Source organism: Clarias gariepinus, chromosome 16 (assembly GCF_024256425.1).
Source record: "Clarias gariepinus isolate MV-2021 ecotype Netherlands chromosome 16, CGAR_prim_01v2, whole genome shotgun sequence".
Lineage (NCBI taxonomy): Eukaryota > Metazoa > Chordata > Actinopteri > Siluriformes > Clariidae > Clarias > Clarias gariepinus.
The window spans coordinates 21,588,614-21,609,463 of NC_071115.1; the positions used below are offsets into that span (position 1 = coordinate 21,588,614).

The window sequence follows — 20,850 nt, forward strand, 5'->3', positions numbered from 1 at the left end:
AACATTACGCCTCCTCTGAGCCCAAAGCGCCCTTGTGCTGCCTAAAATCACTCACTGAGAATTTGTGCATTCTGTAAGAATTACCAAATGGTAGTGGAAGCAGCATCCTGAGAGTCTTCTTAATGCCTTTATTGTACATTCTGTGTGAAAGGGGATAATGTCTATTGTTAAAAACACGAAAACCTTTACTAAGTCACCAGGAAAGAAAAAAATCGAACTGATGCTTTAATAGTGTTAAACTGCCTTAATTCATGACCATGAAAAAGTTAAATATACTTTCTCACACACCTGCACTAAACACTTTTGCCAGCTTTTCGATCAATGATCCACCACAATTTGTGAAGTGGAAATGTTTTGCAGCTTACGTTTAGGTGCAACTCATATGCTGTATTGGCAATTTAATGATGATTATTTAGTGAAATGTTAGTCTCACTGAAACTCACAGAATGTTAATCTTCCCAGTCATACAAGAAAGTCCAACATAAACACAATCATCTATGAGCTTATTTGAGCCTTATCCTCTCAACAGTCCTCAGTTCACATATAATAACAAATTGCACTATGCATACAAAAGGTGCTCTCTATGCACATGGCCCCTGTCATAAAATATGCAGCTCTATGCCTCCAAACGAAGCCTGTCATGAAAGCTTTTTTTTCTTTTCTGGCCTGGATCCAGTTGATCTGTTCCTTGTAAAGGGGTAAAACTGCCTGAAATTGAACACACATGTAGGCTGCACTGATTTACTTTAATAAGCAGGATTTGAGGGACACTGAAGGGTCTATTCAGTTCAATTACAATCGAGCACAGCAAAGGGCAGAATGGCTGAAGCTGGTCTGTGATCTAGTGTCAGGTTTCTCTCACTTTCCTGTTTTTCTACTCCTTTCTTTTTATTCCCATCATTTTAGTCATGTTGACTTCGCAGTGCAGCACACCGCCTCCTCCACCGGCGCCGTCTTCAAACGCTCTTAGTTCAGTCAGTTACACATGGCTTCTACACTCTGGTAATAAAGTTATCTGCCCTACAATTAACTCATATCTCCTAACATCTCTAATCTAACACAGGAACACTGCAACAGCACCATAAAGTGGTTTGCTTAATGTAAACCAGCCTGCAGTGATGCTTCTGTTGCTGAAGTCTGTGGTTTGAATGATGGCGATCTGGTATGCAGATGCTTCGAAACTCCTAGATGGGTTTATATTTGGGTATGACAAGGTTTGCAAATTCGAACTGAACATTAAAATTGTATGGAAAACTTAAGAATTAGTTTTGTTTTATATAAATTTTAGTAATAATGACCCACCAGCATTAATGCAAAAATATAACAAATGTGCAAAAACTATTAGCACTGAAATCACAATTATTAAGCTAAAGCTGCTCTGGCTATTTTTAATAATGCAGTAAAATTGTAATGTAAACACATTACAGGACAACGTGTTACAGGACAAACTGTGATAAATCAGAGTAGCTTCAAATTATCAAAACTGTAAGTGAACAATTTTGTGTGTGGCGGTACAGTTTCTGTTGAGTTGTACAGAAAACGGACAGAGAAACATGGTAGGCTTTTTTAAGCCATAAGTTACCCTGAGTAAGCCATACAACTGGCAACAACAATTTCAATAATGTCCTTATAAACACTGTAACCAACTTGCATAAAAAATATTTTTTTAAAAACACCTAAGAAGTGAGCTACATGAGATGTAGATAGTTAATCGCTAGTTTCGGCTTATAACATACAAACACAAAGTGAGCTAGCTGCTACTCAGAAAAGAAAGTGATAAACTATAAAGTACATTATTTAAGATGTTTGTATTTTTTATAACTTTGTTAGGATGTTTAATAATTCATATTTAGCAAAAAAAAATTAAACGTAGAGTAATGTCACTGTAAAAAAAACTTGTCTGGTACAAATCGAAATATTAATTAAGACAAATTGTGTGGATTTAGCACACATCGAGCCTCTGACTGCATGTTACATGATTTTTCAGCTGATTTGCACATGATAATAATTTCATACATTTTCATTTGAGCCTCCCCTTAGATATGCTGATGAAAATGTCTATGTAACAGTTGCAATACACAAAATTTTCGGAGGGGGTGAAACCCTTTTTTAACTGGCTGTGTATATTAGCCAGTGTAGTAATACATTTAACTTTATGGCATTTACAAATCCAAGGCAAAGTATTAAGCAGAGTGCATTCTCTAACAAAAGTGCAATATCTCAAGCCAAAAAACTTCTAAAATCTCCGCCTTTATTTTTAAATTCCCCCGTCCATGTACTCGCTCTGCTTTACGTGCATTAATGGCCTTATAAAAAAGGTTAATTTATTAGTTCCTTATGCCTCTTCCAGAACATGGTGCAATTGAAGTAAGACCACTGAATGTGTGGGTCACATGCTGTCAGTCATTAAGCACTAAATCACTGACTGGACTAAACCTTTAACTGGATTTTTTTTTCTGCGTTGAAAAGGGTCATAATTCCATCGCTTGCCAATAAATGAGGCGAGGTAATAAGGCCTGATTAAAGAGAATTCTCCACAGGTGGCAGGGCTAAAGGTGGCATGTGGGACCCGTCTCAGGCGGGAGCAAAGGAGAAAAAAACTTTGAGCACAAGGCTTTTATCATGCTCATTAAGTATCAGCAGTGTAAATAAGGTCACCAATAACATTATAAAACAGTGACTTTTAATTTTTTTTTTTTTTTAATTTATGTGGCCCTGGGTTGCTGTTCATAGGATGAGGGGTTGAGCCCCAACAGCACAGGGGTGCAACTGTTTGGCCCTTAGGCAATGCCCATATACAATACACTAAAATACAGGGCATTATTAATGCCAGTCCCAAGCCTGGAAAAATAGGTGAGTTGAGGCAGGAAGTGCATCTGGCATAAAAACCTGTGCCAATAAGTTGTGGCAACCCTGAAGAAGTGGGGAAAAACAAGAAAATATATAATAGATAAAATATATTACTATTTTGTCTCAATTGCTGCAACTGTCAGATTTTCAACCACTTCACTCCTGGCATAATCTTATATTTCTAGATATGAACTTTAGGGTAATATGGTACTTTAACATTCAAACTTTAAGATTCATGCTGACATTTTGTGCAGTTAATTTTGAATTTGGTGTTACTGTTTCTACAACTGCTGTTTGTTTTCCTATAAAGTCATGTCACTGAGGGAGCGGTTATCTGTGGCTACATCTGTATGTCCATGTGATTGATGTTCAATTGCTAATAAATAAATAAAAAAAAAACAGGAAAAACAGGTGTCTTTTAAGATAACAAGTCTTCCATTGCTTAGGACAAGAAATATCTGCCTAGTTTTACTGGTAGAGGTTGTTTAACTGACATCTTCAAACATACAAATTAGTTTTGGTTCTATGCCACTAACTGGTTTAAAAAAAACATTTTAATAATAACCGGTCATGACATTTAAAACTTTGCACAAAAATACAGAAGAATTTGTTTGTTTATTTACCCAAACAAACTGCAAATGAAATCAGGACACAGGGGCAAAAGGGGAGAACAGCTGTGAGCCCAAGACCTTTATTATGTCCATTAAGTATCAGCAGTGTTAAATAAGGTCACTATTACCCTTACAAATAGTGTCCATTTATTTTTCTTATTTAATTCATATTTGTGGTGGCTCAGGCAGTTGAGGCTCTGGATTGCTTACTCATAAAGTCATAAAGTCATGGGTTCGAGCCCCCTGACAGCACCGGGTTGCTACTGTTGAGCCCTTTGGGCAAGAACCTTAACCCTGTGCTCATGTACAATATTAAGCCACTGAAATGCAGTGCATCCCTGGTGACAGTCTTAAAAATGTGTGGGTTACGGCAGGAAAAGAATCTGGTGTAAAAACCTCTGCCATAGCTTGTGGCGACCCCAAGAGAGAGAAAAACACACACACATTATATATATATAATGTGTGTGTGTCTGTCTGTCTGTTTGTATGTATTGTTTCTCTCTTTTCTTACACAAAAATACAGAAGTATGCATACATAGCAAAGAAAACTGCGATCTCGTCATGTTAAATAAACCCCCCCAAACAATTGTATTGTTCTAACTGATAGTTTAATGTCATGCTTTTACGGATTTCTAAAAATGACTTCACCAGGTTATTGAGCCAATTTAAATATGAGACATAGGAAATGGCAGTGCAAAGATTCTGCAATCCTTTGAGCAGAAATAGAGCATTCATGCCATCTACATGATTATACACTAATATGCTGATACACTGACTTGCTCAGAGTAAAACAAATTCTCTAGTGAACTCTACTGGCAATGCAGTGCAATAGCACTGAACATACTGCTACTCATACTGTATGTCTACAAACTAAAGTAACTTCACCCTTTTAAAGTAAACTTTATTACTGACAATTATATTCATTATTACTGCCTCCGTCACTAATCCATCTTCTGTCCTGTCCTGTTTCCTGGCTCACACTCTCTGTGCAGCTTGACAGACTTTTCTGAGCGTCTAATGTTTCCCAGAGTATCAAATGTTCAGGTTATTAATGTACATAACACAATATTAATGCTGTATTAGCTTTGAAGGTACATACTGTCAAATTTTATTGTAAAACAAGCATACTGTATTTTTCTTATTTACAGATTTTATCAATTGTGTATCTGCACCTCACACTCACATCTGCTAATATGTAAATGTTGTATTAGTACTGATTATACAGATAAGATGTATGTAACAGGGTTTACTTTCTACATGTAAATAAGTAACAGCTCAAGGTTAATGTGTGTTCATTTCTCCCTTACTTTACAGTGCTCTGGCATGCATGTCAGGTCTTGCTAAACAGACACCTAGAAGTGTTTTGAAAATCAAATCTAAAACTAACATGCCAGACAATATTATTCACCTCCATAGTCAGCTTTTTATTGCCTAAATCTGAGTTTTTAACCATGAAAAAGTATTTACTGTCATTTAATTGTTCAAGCTGGAGATGTCTCAACTATATATACAACTATGTAATTAAATCTGACCTATATAAAACTGAGCCATTTATAGATTTGACATAACTAGCCCCAGGGAGACTAGCCCCATGTGGGTGAGGTTTTTTTTCTTCATTTTCACCTTAACCAGTTTATAGGAGAAAATAAACAGCACACATTCACTAGAGCTATAAATCAGAGGTAGAGTGGCAATTCAACTTAATTTGGAATAAATTCTATAACACTAATTTTTATTAATCTGATTTGTCTCACACAGCTACATTTCTTTTGTTAAAGTATTAAAAGAAAAATGCATCTAATAAACATGGGACTGATGTGTAACTTGTGTTGTTAAATGTTTAAATATCAGAAATATCAAAACTTGTTTTCCCGCCAAAATTTTGTACTTTATTGTACTTAAGTACAATAAAGAAGTAAATGTACTTAGTGACCTTCCACCTCTAGATATTAAGTTGTATGTTGTTGTAGTGTTATTTTTCTACTGGGTATTTTGTAACGCTACTGCTATACTGGCTTGATATCAGTATTAAAGGTAACTTCGTAACCCTGTGAGGTTCATCTTTATATAAAGGCACAGACTCACCTTGCAGGAGGAAGCCAATAGAGAGCCGTCCTCCTTCCAGGCCAGACTCTGCACCTGCTCCTTATGCTGCTCCAGAACTGTCTCACACACGCGCACACACACACACACACACGCGCGCGCACACACACACACACACACACACACACACACACACACACACACACTGGTTTAAAAAATACAAGAGACAGAAAAAATTAACTAACTGACAAATTTTCACTTACACTAATGACGGTCAACCAACACAAACAGGTTAAGAATGTCTCTCAGTTGTCAAGACTAGAATGAACATTTTAACATTACAGTCATATGAACACTTTTATATCATTGTAAACTTCATATTAATGCAAACTAAATAAAATTGTTTTTTAACTGGTCATGTGACTTTAATAAATTCTACCCATCAATGTCAGGATAGAAGTATCCATTACTCATCAAATTCATGCATCATGGATCTAGTTTTAGATTATTTCAGTTGAATGACCACTATCAGTGTATGTAAAAAGTCAAATCAGTTTGCTTTTTTAGATGATAGAAATGTTGCACACAGTTCACACAGGACACATCAGAAAGGTACACACGAACATGGAACAGCAGGAATGAAGGTGCACGGTGAACACAGCATGGCAAATGAGTGTTATGGACGGTAGCCCATGTCTCATTATTAAGATCTAGATTGAAAGGGCACAGCAGGCACAAGTTCCAAGCACACTCAAAACCAGTGAATCGCTCAAACACTCGAGTGACGCTTTGACTTCGTGCTCCATATTTATCACAAGCTACCAAAACAAAGTCTGTGAGGAAACATCACATGACAAAACCAAACACATAAAAAGCAAGAGTTTCATACAAGTTATGAGAAATGGTGTCAAAAGAGAAAAACTGTGGTGAGAGATGGAGGGCCAGTAGGTGGCAGCAGTGAGCGGCAGCCATCATGGTGCCAGGATCAAACAGCCACACGATTTTAGGCTTTTGCCTCACCTGCTCCATCTTAGACCGCAGAGAACTGTACATTCAGCTCTGGAAACAACCAGAGGCAATTAAAAGAAGGACAAATTAAACATACAGACAGAACAAAAACAGTCCAGAACAGTGACGACAGAGACACAATGCTCATGTGCTGCTGTAAACTTGACTAGTTTTAGTAATGGAAACAGATGCTGACTTGAGGTTGTAATTAGCTAAACATATTACACAGTTTTGTGAAAAGGTATTTGCCCCTTCCTGATACATCTTTTTTTTTCAATGTTTGTATGTCTGTCACACTTAAATGATTCAGATCATCTAAAATTATATTACATGTAGATAACCTGAGTAAATACAAAATGCAGTTTATAAATTTCTCTGGCCATAACCAGGTCTAATTACTGATAGACATGTTGAATTAAAAAAAATAGAACGTGAAGCACACAAAAAGGTCTAAAACAGCAATGAACCCAGAACAACATCTAAACAACTGCAGGCCTCACTTGCCTCAAAGAACTCCAAGGAGAAAGATCTTTATTATCTTGGACAAAAATATCTTGATTATTAAGACTTTTGCGCAAATTCCCTGCTCTGATAAGACAAAAGTTTAACTTTATGGAAGGCGTGTGTCCTGTTACATCTGGCGTAAAATTAACAGAGCATTTCATAAAAAGAAAATGATACCAACAGTCAAACATGGTGGTAGTAGTGTGGTGGTCTTGGTCAGCTTCAGGACCTTGATGACTTGCCATAATTGATGGAACCATGACTTCTTCGCTCTACCAGAAAATCTTGAAGAATAATATCTGACCATCAATTCATGACCTCAATCTTAAGGATAACGATCCAAAACATACCAGCATGTCCACTTCTGAAGGTTTTGGAGTGGCCTAGTCAATGTCCGGATGTAAATCCGATTGAGATGACCTTAAACAGGCTGTTCATGCTAGAAAACCCTCTAATGTGGCTGAATTAAAACAATTCTGCAAAGAATAGTGGGCCATTTCTCCACAGTAATGTGAAAGACTCAAGGTCAGTTATCGCAAATGCTTGATTGCAGTTGTTGTTACCAATAATGGCACAACCAGTTATCAGGTTTAGGGGTAGGCAGGCAGGCAGGCAGCTTTCAACAGCTTTTTTCCCCCCTCAATAAATTAAATCATCATTTAAAAAATGAATTTTGTATTTACTTAATCTTTGTTTGATATTTAAATTGTTTGACGATCTGAATCCTTTAAGTGTGACAAATATGCCACAAAAAAAATATCAGGAAATAGGGAAATTACTTTCTGACAGCACTGTGATATATATACTCAAAAGTTGAGACACACCTTCTAATCCCATGGTGTTCCTGACATGCTGAAGGCATCTAAAATAACCAATATCATCATTTGAACGGCTAAAGTTGAGATGTGTCTGCAACCTATGCTCTTTAAAGCCTTCATAACGGCTCGAATCTCAGGTGCTGTTAATTGGGAATTTATGAAACTGGTAACTCCTAATGAACTTGTGAATTGATTTTTTTTTTTTCTTGCTTTCCTGGGAAGGTCTTCATAAGACCCAGGTTCATCATGGTGCTTGATGGATTTCGTAAATGCAATTGACAATACTGTTCTTGCAAGAACTATTCCAGAACAGCTGACCTTCGTGTCTTAACATAACAACTGACCATTGTTGTTGTTACCTAATGTCATAATGCCATATCTGTTATTTTATAGTTTTGAAAAAAGAAATCCTAAATTTTTGTCCTAAAACATAGAAAATTAATCTAAACATGTCCAAAGTTATAAGTGGTGTGTCCAAACTTTTGACCGGTACTGTATCTGTGTGTAAGTGAGCACTGTGTGAGGATGAGTGTACCAGCTAGGGCTTTGTCTCTGCTGGTGTCCCAGACCTGGACGCCCCTGCTTGAGCCGACTGCCAGCAAGCCTGCAGCAGCAGGATGGAAAAGCAGCAGCTCCAGTCTGCCTTCACCAGGACTTAAAGATGTATTAGCGCTTACAGGCTGCTCCTGACCTGGATCACACACGCGCCATACCTTTACCTGTAGAGGCAGAGGAAGAGAGAAAGAAAAAAAAAACAACAACTGATATGTTAATTCTTGTAGATTAACTGGTATTTTCTTTACTGCTGGTATATTTATCTTGTTCATCTTAACTATTCAGGCCCTTTTATACATACAGGAATCCAACAATTTAATTTTGGTCGAGAATGGTGGGGTACTCCTGGAGAAGCTTCGAACTCCTCAAGCCTCTCTTTAATCTCATTACAGCAACAAGGTCTTAACGTTTATTCCTTTTCATATCTTAGGGAGTTTTTCCTTACCACCATCGCCAGGAAAAATCTAGTAATTTGGATTTTAACATATTTGCTTAAACATTTAACAGTCATTTCCCTCATTTTATTTTGACTATGGAAAACTGATTTGATCGACAATGACCATATAAATAAAATTGTAATAATACAAATTACTTCATAAACTTAGTCCAAGATATTAAATTGAAAGAGAATTTGAAAAATAGGACCTTAATAATATTACAAGTATATATAATACTTATATAATTCAACTATAATTCAACTGCCTCTGTGTTTTTAGTCTGTTGAGTACAAAAGTTTGTATACCCTCAGGATTAGGGATGCGTAAGTGCATCTACTCAAACTTGGTCCAAAACCTTAACTGCAAAAAATTCTACATTGTGTTGAGACGTTACAGTATATAAAGTCATATTTGTCTTATTTACTATAAATATTAAACCAAATGCTAGTTTTCATTTAGACTGGTTCTATTGACAGATCATTTGGCTGATTTTAAACATCTATTTCTAGAAAGAAAAAGCTAAATTATCTGTCAATAGAATAAAAAAATCAATTTTGAAAATAATAAAAATGTCTAAAGATGTTTAACAATATTATATTTTGTTTATAATAATCATCTTATACTCCTTATATATTTAGAACAGTAAATGAGTCAATATACTGTTTGAAATACGCAACTGGGTGCTTTTTATGGAATTCCAACAGAATGCAGACATTAACACACACACAAAGGCATTAATAATTTGTGGCCTTTTTACAGCTATTTTACTGCAGAAAATAACTAATTTTATGTATCCTGATTTTTCACTCCGGCAATCACTTTCTGTGTCACTGATCAGCCTTTATCACATCAGTGAAGTAAAAATATCTCCAAAGTGATTGTAAATAAGTAAGATTGTCTTGGTATGGTGCTTTAGTGACTGGAAATGAAAACGGTCACAAAACCGCTTTACAGAGTCTTAAATTGTCCAAATTGTGATTCCTTCATGAATGTTCAGTTCAGTGGTATGTACAGTGGTATGTAAGGTTTGTGAGCCTTTGTGAACCAGCTTGTCAAGACAAGACAAATTATGAAAGGGAGTGCAGCCTGCTCTGCAGATTGGAGTCATGATACATAAAATACCCGGGGTTTCACCAATTGCAGACAAATATGTTTCAGCATAACTGCACTCCTTCCCTATTGTACCTTGAACTTTGTGAATCTCTAGAAAGCCCTATGTTATGGATTTAATTCTTGAACGTTGGTGATTAAAAGATCGAGATGTCATATTCAAAGACTGACACAGAGCCACGGTTGCAATTAGCATCGAATTAAAATTGAATTAGCATTGAATCCAACAGTGTGAACCTTTTAGATCTGATATCATTGCATTTTCTTAATGAATGCTACCAGAAGATCAAACCTTTCAAGGAGAATGAAGTCCTGCCCTAGAATAGTCTACATTCCCAAATAAACCTGAAAATACAGGTTTATGAGAAACATTCACATCATTGCCAAGATCCCAGAAAAGGTTATTGTTCATCAGCTAGGCATCATCACAGTACTGAGACAGCACGGGTTGAAGCGGTAAGTTACTTACTTCGCTCTTGCGATCAGGATGACATCTCTCTCCTAGCATTTTTAGTCAAGTAGATCAACAGATAGTCACCTTTAGATTATACAGTAACCCCTGGTGACCTTTCAGTTACAGCAGGTGTCATTGTGAAAGACATTGGTCTGCTGTATATATTGACAGCAGGCTCTCATTTGAGGATCATGAAAGTAACTCACTCAGACAGTGTGTTTTTTACTTCAAAATGAAGTAAGACATGTTGATGCAGAAGCTCCCATGGCCTTTTAACCTATTGTTAACCAACAATGTCACCTTATGTTACCTGACAAAACATTTGGTCTATTATGATCCACTACACCCGCTTTGTTTGTAAGGTGCAGTCGCTTTATTAAATGTTAAAGGTAAAATGGGATGTCCCTAAGTGACCTCATGTCTGTCTTCTTCGACTTCTTCATCTGGAGAGGGCTGCTGTCCTTGTGACAAACCTCATGTAACTGGTACAATCTGATCCAGACACCTTAAAGACATCCCAAACTCTCTATTGTATATCTAAGGCATATGTGATATATCTTCCTGATTTCATAAATGATTCTAGCTGGTAAAACCCTAGATGTGGATTCAAAGAGCTTTCCCTGATCATTTAATTCTACACCTAATGGCATTTAACCTACTTCCTACCAAGGTTTATTGTCCTGTTCATTCTAGAATTTGAATAATATATTGAATAGAATAATGCTATATGTTAATAACTGTATTGGTTAACATTTTTAACTTCCTGACTATTTGTTTCTGTTTTTATTTCTTCCTTATAATAGCAATGTGAGGGCTTGTGTGTGTCTGTGTGGGTAAATGTTAATACATAACATTACCGTTTCATCAGCTGAGCAGGTGGCCAAGAGATTGTCATCAAACGGGGAGAAATCCAGATCAGTTACTTGGTCTAACAAAAGGAGAAAATTACAATATAAAATGTATACAGAAATACAAATTTAATACATGTGTAATGTTTGATTATGCTGGTTAAGTGTTGTCAAAAAGTCAGCTCTCCCCCATAGTTGTTCAACTATGTAACCCCCCCCCCCCCCCCCAAAAAAAAAAAGTAAAAAGTAACCCCAAGACAGCTTGTACCTTTAGCAGTAACAACTTGAACTATTCGTTTTCTGTATGACCTTTGTCTCTCACATCACTGTGGAAGAACTTTGGCTCAGATGAAAAGACTTTCTCCTGGCAACCCTTCCGAACAAAGCGTACTTGTTCAGACTTCTTCTAATTGAACCGTCAAGGATTTTAACATGTAAACTGCTCAGTGAGGCCTGTTGGGCAACTGACTTGAGTGTTTTCCACTTGTGAATAATTTTGATCATTGCAGAACATTAAACTCCTGTTTTATAACTCTTCCCAAATTGATGTGCAGCAACAAAAAAACTTCTGCTTTTATAGAGGTTGGCACATTTGCTGATGAACAGTAAAACAAGGGCTGATGATTAGCAGCACCTGGCTGCAAATTTCTGTGGAAGCAGTTGGGGCCTTAAATTTTTGTTTGTAAATATAGGCACAGTGAAAAAATCGTTCAGCTGTAATTGTTCAGCTGAGACTTTAAACATAACTGTATATATGCTATAATAGTACAGTTTCCCTTTACTGAACCCTAGAGGGACCCAAATATGGTCCAGCATGACATAATATGTGAATCCAATGTTGATATTGCTGGGTGAAATCAAAAACAGTGATAGTTACACAGTTAGATAATAACAAGAACAGTACATAGATTTACAGGACCAATCAAAAGTTTGGACACTGCTTCTAATTCAGTGGTTTTTGTTTTGTGATTTATTTTCTACATTCTAGAACAATACTGAAGATTTTTAATCTATGAAATAATACATGACATTAGGTCATAAAGTAACAACAAAAACAGTCAGTTTTAGGGCACAAAGGTCAGCTATCCTGGAACAGGAAAGGGACGGCCAAAGGAGACGATTGTACATTTTTGTATTATTTTATCATTTATGATTTTAGTATTAATGTACAGTGTATTAACAAATAAAAATCATGAAAGACCATTGGATTAAAGGATTGTCCAAACTTTTGACTGGTAATGCTAGGTATCTTACCTGCATGACAGGGAATATAAGTTACAGTCCATTTGCCCTCAGGTCCAGGATCAAGTGAGCAAAGTCCCACCTTTCCACCACCTTAAAAGAGATGACAAATTATCATCAAGTTCATACAAACACTAGCTTAAAAAGTGCGTTGCTTTCTTGAGAAAGCATGGAAACAACAAAGAATCGAACATGAACGTCAGGCTATAGTGGAATGCAAAATGCAATAAAATAAAAATACAATAACTTCACACAGATTTGTGTCATGTTTACATATCATGTCATATAAGCAGCTGATCCAGTCACATGCTGTACTATCTCTCAGAAATTACAGCTTAACAGCAGGCAATATCATCACCTACCTACCAACATTTGCCCTCTTCTACCTACAGTACATAAGCTTACAGTCAGTCACATCTGGTTAGTGTGGCTGTGATTAGTAGGGAAGAAGCATAATATCTTCCCTTCCATCCAGACAGCACAGCATCTTCATGTACTCTAGACTCTGAAATGCTGTAGCATTGTTGGGAGTTTTGATAACTCTGTACTACATAGTCAAATTGTACTGTGTCTTGAAAGGATGTTTCAGGGGGAAACCTAATGTCAAACATGCAGGATGGTCTGTATGATTACAGCAGAATTTCTCAGGTATAGGTTCTCAGGTTCTGCATCTGTTTGTCATTGTATTTGCCAGCAGTATTAATCTGAATAAACAAACAAACAAAAAAAAAGAAACAGGAACTTACCGGCTTGGTCAGTGTTGAAGGCCAAGAGGCTGCAGCTGGATTTAATCTGGTTGCCCTGAGAGTTGAGGGAGCTTCCTCGCACATTTGGGATCCACTCCTAAAAAAAATGCCAGCACAAAATTAATTACAGTAGGTAGTCACGTCCACGACAGTAACAACCAAAGGAGCACATGCACAGTACAGCAGTGTATACTCTTACAGACAGCAGTGAGTGAACTATTAAGAGCAACCTAAGAATACCAAAAACATCAGCAAAAAGCAACTCTGGAACTGAAACTGTGTGGACAGTGCAGGCAGTGATTGAAGGCCTTTTTCTGCTTTTGATTTTTCAGCCCAAGATCCTGAAGTGCAGGATCTGAATAGTGACACTGACCATGTTATAATGCATAACCGTGCTGATTATTTTTAAACCACTGTTTTGCAAAAATAATTGCATAACCAATGTTAGAACTGTTTAGAACAGATTTGCTAAAATCAAATTTGATTGAATCAGCATTATTTAGACATATTGCTATTGCATTTTAAACTGCAACATGTAACTATTAAATGTACAACTTTGTATTCAAACATATTTATCTAGGCTTATGGCAATATCTCTTCAAGAGGATGTTTGCCAATATTTTTTATCATTATAAATACTTAAATTATAGACAAACTCTACATAAATTCCTGACTATGCGTATATTAACTGTAATAAATTGGACCCTTCTGCAATTAAATAATTTCACAGGTCCACATAGAAATTTTTGTGTAATTAATTGTGCAGCATTAATTCTGTTGTGATAAAATTATACAATTTCCCTACTATCTCAGCCTCAAAATATCACTTATTGCATGTAATTTATGCTACATACATGTTTGATTATTTTCATTTGTGGAGCTGATTGTATTTATTTGTCTGTATCCTGTATTTTGTTACAAATTAGCAAAACAGAATAGAGTTTTTCGTGCATTGGTCACAATTTTATGTCATTTAACATTATGTTATAATGTTTAATGTTGTTATCATGATATAGTGCTTAGTATCGCACTGAGCAACTTAATAAAGAGACAGAAATGTCAGATTCAGAGAGCAAATAAAAGAAGTTACGCAAACAGGAAGGATGAAAAGGAAACACGCTGTGCTGTGACTGAGCCGAAAACAACGTCCTCAAACACACATTCAATCATGTGAGTAGTGCGCGCGCACACACACACATACAGACACACATACAGACACACAAGAAGACTTTTTAAATCACTAGAAACTTCAAGTAATGTAATAGTCTCCCTGTGGTGCACATCAGGCTATTAAAATCCTTTTTAGAATAAAGGCAGGGGGTTAGAGTACACAGTGTGTAAGAAACACACTGAATTTCAATTCGGCAGCACAAATCTCTCCCCCGGGAGACCCTCCTTTACTACCACTTTTTTAAAATTCTTCTTACATTCATGTAAATGGGATTAGAAGTGCAATGACAAACACAGTGTCACATCTTACACCCTAGGCCATTAAACTCTCCACAAAACTGCTAATGCTGCATTAGCTTTCTGTAATACACTAATAAATACGGACTCCATTTTGGTCAGTTTGAGTCTCTAACATGCAGCACAGCATAAATTGGGAGGCCAGATTTCTAAGTACAGGATACTGTACAAATCTAAAAAAACTGAATCGCTATCAAATCAGATTTGTCATATTTTCCAGTACAGATTAATGGGTTTACTGCATTGATGTTTCACATAAACTTAGGGGGGTCATGTATCGTCATGGGCGGCACAGTGGTGTAGTGCTTAGCACTGTCGCCTTGCACCTCCAGGGTCCGGGTTCGATTCCCGTCTCTGTGTGCATGGAGTTTGCATGTTCTCCCCGTGTTGGTGGGTTTCCTCCGGGTACTCCGGTTTCCTCCCACAGTCCAAAGATATGCAGGTTAGGCTAATTGGCGTTCCCAAATTGCCCGTAGTGTGTGAATGAGTGTGTGTGTGTGTTGTGTGTCCTGCGATGGATTGGCGCCCTGTCCAGGGTGTACCCTGCCTCGTGCCCTATGCCTCCTGGGATAGGCTCCAGGCCCCCGCGACCCTGAATACAGGATAAAGCGGTATAGAAGATGAGTGAGTGTATCGTCATGTTCATACTAGAGCACATGAAAACATATGTATTAATATCAGTTATTAGCCAGCAAATATCTGATACTGTTGTGGTTAGGGAGATTCTGTAGATCATCCCTATATTTCTTCTAAGTGAAGTATGAAACCAAGTGTATCTGATACAGTATGCCAACCCAGTAGATAGACATATTTAATTCCTCTTTCCACTTATTCCAATAAAGCGGATGTTAATTGCCTTACTATGAAACATGTAGACTAAAAGTATAAAATGTATATATTTTTTTCTTATTACCCCAAAAATATAACTGGATATACTGTAGGTGTTTATGACCGAAAAAGAAACATGATGAAAGCTGTTTAGGAGTAGGTATCTAAATCTGTTATGAATATCAGGACCCTGAAATACTTCCTCATGTGAACTGATATCGATATGTAAGATATTTTCACATCCGCAAAGTATTTTACCAGAAATGCAAATTTTGACTGGCATGCACAGGTTTTGAACAACTTGCCCTGAAATATACTGCCACTTCACACGGGGTTTCTTATGACTTGGCAACAACAGATACTTTGACAATATCACAATATAACAGAAATAAGTAATGGCACCAGTTTTTTTAATGTGCAAAATATTATATTTATATATTTCTTTACGTAAGGTAAATACTTAAAGGCCTTTGATTGGATAAATATTTAAGTGATTAATAAGTTTCAAATCACAACAATTATTTTATCCCTAACTGATGCCATCATCACCTTCTAATTTCTTAAACAACCACAACTGAAGACATATCCTGTGTTCATAAAAAAGATGTTACTCTGTTTCAGAAGGGTCAAACGTTTTAGTCTGCATCAAGCAAAGAAAATAACTAAGGAGAAGTCAACTTCACCTAAGGAATCAGGTAAAAAAAAATCATGGATGATCATCATCGGTAAAGCTTGGTGATCTTAACACAGCTATGTTTAATATTTAATGTACAGTAAAAGCAGTAAAATTAGGACAGTGAAATTTTCACATGCACAGTGCAACAAGAACTCAGGATTGGGAACAGCAGTGTGGGAGCCTGATAAAAAAAAGTAAGGAGCATAAAGATATGTGGTCTGACGAGTCCAGATTGACCCTAGTCCAGAGCAATGTGTGTGTCAAGGCAAGAAAGAAAGTACATGAAGCTCTCCACCCATCATACATAGTGCTGAATATACAAGCCTCCGTCTGGAAGCAGCGTTATTATCTGTGGTTGCTTTAGTTGGTCAGGCTTCCTCTCTGCAATGTTATGCAACAATAAAATGGAGTCAGCGGATGACCTGAATGCACTGAATGACCGGGTTATCACACATCACATTTTCTTCCATAATCGCATGCGCATATTCCAGGATGACAATGCCAAGATTCTCTGTGCTTAAATGTGAGACAGTAGGTCTGGGACCATCAGGAGCCTTAAAATGAATGACGACCACAGAAAAATCTTTGAGATGTACTGGAAAAAAACTTTTTGGAATGGCTTGACTCTCCAATCACCAGTAAAAGATTTTTGATCATTTCCAACCAATAACTAATGCAATAATAAATAAATGCTGTGACGTTATGAGGTTGTTGTATAAAATGTCGTCAAAAACAATGCCTTAGCAAATGTGCTCCAAAATCCAAACCAAAGGCATTACAATGAAATATTTGAGTGTTATTTATTTATTTATTTATTTATTTGGCTAGGCAGTGTATTTTACAAAAACAGCATGGAACTTTTTTTGTAACTTCATCAATCACTTTACTGTGCGATATATTTTGAGTAGTTGATAATGAAATGGGCATTGACATTGGATACCCTATGTTAAAATACACCACAACATCAAAACAAAATTAAGAAGTGCACTTATACTGCACATACAAGAATGGACAAAGTTAATTGACCTAATGAAATGGATTAATAACGTAACAATTAGATAAACAGCAGAATTAACTACTTTACTCTGTGATTATTTTCCCACTAATTTAAGAGTCAGCAGATATCAGTGGAGTGATGAAAAGGATTTAAATACCCATATACTGTAGATACATTAGACTACATAGACATTACATATAGCTAATTAAGTACTCATCGCTACCCACAAGCAGCTAGAAGCAAGCTTTTCGATCATACTGTAACTTTAAATGGCCTTTCTGTTCCATCAAGTGCAACAGTGAAAGTCCTCGATGTGTTTATAGATTCCAGCCTTTCATTTGAAGCTCATATAGATAATATTACCAGGAAAGCATTCTTTCATCTCTAAAATATTGCCAAGATAAAGAATATATTGTCACTAAACGATGCAGAAAAACTAGTTCATGCTCTAACTATCACCTCTAGGTTGGACTATTGTAACGCCCTACTGTCTGGTTGTTCAACTAGGTACATAAGCAAGCTTCAGTTAGTCCAGAATGTAGCAGCGAGAGTCCTCATTAAAACCAGTAAGGACTCTTGCCGGAGTTCCTGTTTGCAATCTGCACTAAATAAACATTCACCTTATACATTGTGTAACTGTGACCATACCTAACTGCCATCTCTCCTTCGCTTTCCCTTCCCTGTCTCTGTGTCGAGCTACACATGTCACTCCTGAGCTGCCAGTGATCCAAACCCTCTCTGCCCCCTGGACCTGGCTGACTCATCCTGGTGTTCCACTTCTGGTTGGAGATCTCGTCACATGATGCCTATGAACGGTTCCACTTTTCCATGAAGACAAGTCTGACCTCGACTGATGCTGACAGCTGTTCTCTGAGGAGTCATGCCTGCAGTCACTCAATTAACCTAAACACATATCCTGTTATACTGAACGTTCAGCCTCCTAACACACAGTATGACTGCAAATTAATCCCTGCTATCCGTTATCACCCAAATGAGGATGGGTTCCCTGTTGAGTCTGGTTTCTCTTAAGGTTTCTTCCTATTACCATCTCAGAAAGGTTTTCCTTGCTACTGTCGCCACCGTCCTTGGCCTGCTCATCAAGGGCAGTCTTATCATTTTGATTCATACACATTTCATACAAACTTAAATGATTCCTTTGATTGTGTAAAGCTGCTTTGCGACAATGTCAACTGTTAAAAGCTGTAAAAAAATTTTAATTCAATAACCCGAAAAGAGATAAGTAAAAATAAATTAAAACTTAAAGCTAAAAATAAGCTGATCAGCTTTAATTTAATCAGTGATATAATTACATATCATATCATTACACTTCCTGCCCGGTAATCGGATAGTAAATTACAGAAGAAAAATGGAATAAGTGGATCAGATTAAGATTAAGAGTGTTAAAATTTAAAAGACTCCAGAGCGCACAAAGCACAAAAAAGTGCACAAAGTCACTTTAATAACCTTTGCACAAAGACACTTTGTTCTATGCATATTTGCACACCCAGTACAGTATATTTCAATTTGTACAGTATATTTCTGTTTTTATGTACATCATATTTTTATTTTTTGTTCTATTTTTCCTGGCATATTTCTATTTTTATTTTTAGTTCTATTTGTCCTAGTTTAATTTTATTTTCCTATTTAATTTTTCTATCGTATTTCTTTTATTCATATTTATTTCTTATTTGTAAACTTTAATTCTCTTTTAGGGTCAATAGCAGTCCTATAAGCATTTCACTACATTTCGTACTGTGTATGACTGTGTATGTGACAAATAAAATTTGAATTTGATTTGAATTCAATTATACCTCTTCAGGGCTGTTATTTCAGCAGTGAAAATATTAACAAGTCCCAATAAAAATATACAGTTGAGCTTTTTAAATTTTTAACTATTGGTGCAGGTATTTGTTGACATTAAGCTTATAAGTATCTTATTTTAAAGCAGATCATTAAATCTGGCACATCATTTTTCACATACTTTTTCTTATGATGTAAGTTACATTTCAGGCAGATATCTAAATACTGCAAAAGTTTAATTAAAGTTCTGTCCAGGTCGACGCGCAGTAGGCTGTCAGAACTGTTTCTAATCTGGCACAAAACTTCTCATAACTTTATTTCTACTCAGCGTTATGGTGCAAGTTTAACTTCAGACAAATGCCCTGAAGTACTGTAAAAACAATAATAAAATAAAATAAAAAAGCACTGTACTGCCAAAGGTGTATTTAATTCTGTCCAGCCAGTTTTGCATGATGCTGTGACAAGTTCTGACTGGACAGACATACAGAAAATACTAATTTTCTGAGACTGATTTCTGGTCCTCCAATGTTTAAAATGTATAGATATCAGATTTTCAGAGCGATTTCTGACCAATGTACAGATCGTTCTTTTATTTATATAGATAATACAAAATGCCACTTGATTAGCTCCTACAGCCTGGGATATGGGGAGTGAGTGTATGGGGAGATTTCTATACACATCTAAACACATGCACAAAAATCATGTCAGTCATACAATAAACAGCAGCAGATTTTCTGTTACAGACGATTTGGGAAGATAAACAACGCCGACAATGCAAGCTTCATATATTATGCAAATTCAAACAGAAGTGAAAAAAACTACAAAATTACATAAATCTGCAGAACTGTGCTGAGGTCAGTGTGCTGCTGCAGAACAACTCTGATAAATGCATCGCAGAAAGTGAGGTTACTATCATTCACTATCAAACTACACAAACATAAAGTAACCAGAGTACCAACAGGATGCACACTGAAATGTTTAATAACCTTAGCAAAGCACTAACGGCGTGTGTGTGTGTGTGTGTGTGTGAAATGTCCAAATATGGTTAAGTTTAACATTACAGGAAGAAGTCGGGCGTTAGACATCCTCCATACATTGCAGGCGCTTCTTACAGAAACCCTCCGGCTGAATCCCAATCAGCTCGCCTTTACACATATAGTGCACTACACAGGATGCACACGTCACATCCATTTCCGGTTTTTGTGTAGTGTACTTCTGTAGGGACAAACGAGGCGTTTAAGATTCAGCCGCGGCTTCTGCTCAAAACGGCAAACAGCTCTTTAGGCAAGAGATCAAACACACAGCTGGCTTCATGCCCTCATCAGATACGCTACTCACATCTTTTTTCGGAATCTTCGGAGTGGTGTTCTTATATTTGGACGTCTTGAAGCGGTTCATTCTCGGCTCCTCACTGATCGGCTCGTGCCTTCCGGGTGGCGCTGTGCTGTCACTCTCTTCTCGGGTAAAGCAGAAAGGGAGAAATCCTGAGCGCTGATTGGCCGAGCGGCGTGTGTGTTCTGTTCATGTGTACACCGGATAGAGGAGGCACATCTAAACATTCACTTACCTTCACTCAGGGCTCTTTGACTGTCTTTAGTTTTTTAAGCCGGAGTAAACAAAGGAGTTACAGTTTAAACCGTTCGCTGTGAAATAACTAAGTACAATAATATCACGATATCGTCTAATTAATCCACCATTTCAATCACCTGAGACACACCCAAAACCACATGAGAAAGATTAAATCCCCCAATTTCCCAGTCGTTCTTTTTTATTAGAAATATTCAATATCCCAAATATGCAATAATCTACTTTGGACAGGTGATATTGATATGTGTATGCTACTGATGGTCTGTAAA

At 36.8% G+C, this 20,850-nt stretch overlaps 1 protein-coding gene across 2 annotated transcripts in view; it reads right to left on the reverse strand.

Moving 5' to 3' along the window:
* Window positions 1-20,481, reverse strand: part of LOC128544498 (mitochondrial import inner membrane translocase subunit tim16-like) — a 125,728-nt gene extending 105,247 nt beyond the window's left edge. For both annotated transcript variants that reach the window (XM_053514648.1, XM_053514646.1), the window contains exons 1-6: window positions 20,333-20,481; window positions 13,227-13,323; window positions 12,493-12,573; window positions 11,248-11,318; window positions 8,370-8,553; window positions 5,547-5,623 (exon numbers count right to left, since the gene is read on the reverse strand). In XM_053514648.1, the coding sequence (XP_053370623.1) occupies window positions 5,547-5,623; window positions 8,370-8,553; window positions 11,248-11,318; window positions 12,493-12,573; window positions 13,227-13,323; window positions 20,333-20,392 (570 nt within the window). In that variant the 5' untranslated portion in view covers window positions 20,393-20,481. The remainder of the gene's footprint in view (window positions 1-5,546; window positions 5,624-8,369; window positions 8,554-11,247; window positions 11,319-12,492; window positions 12,574-13,226; window positions 13,324-20,332) is intronic.
* Between the last annotated feature and the right edge of the window lie 369 nt (window positions 20,482-20,850).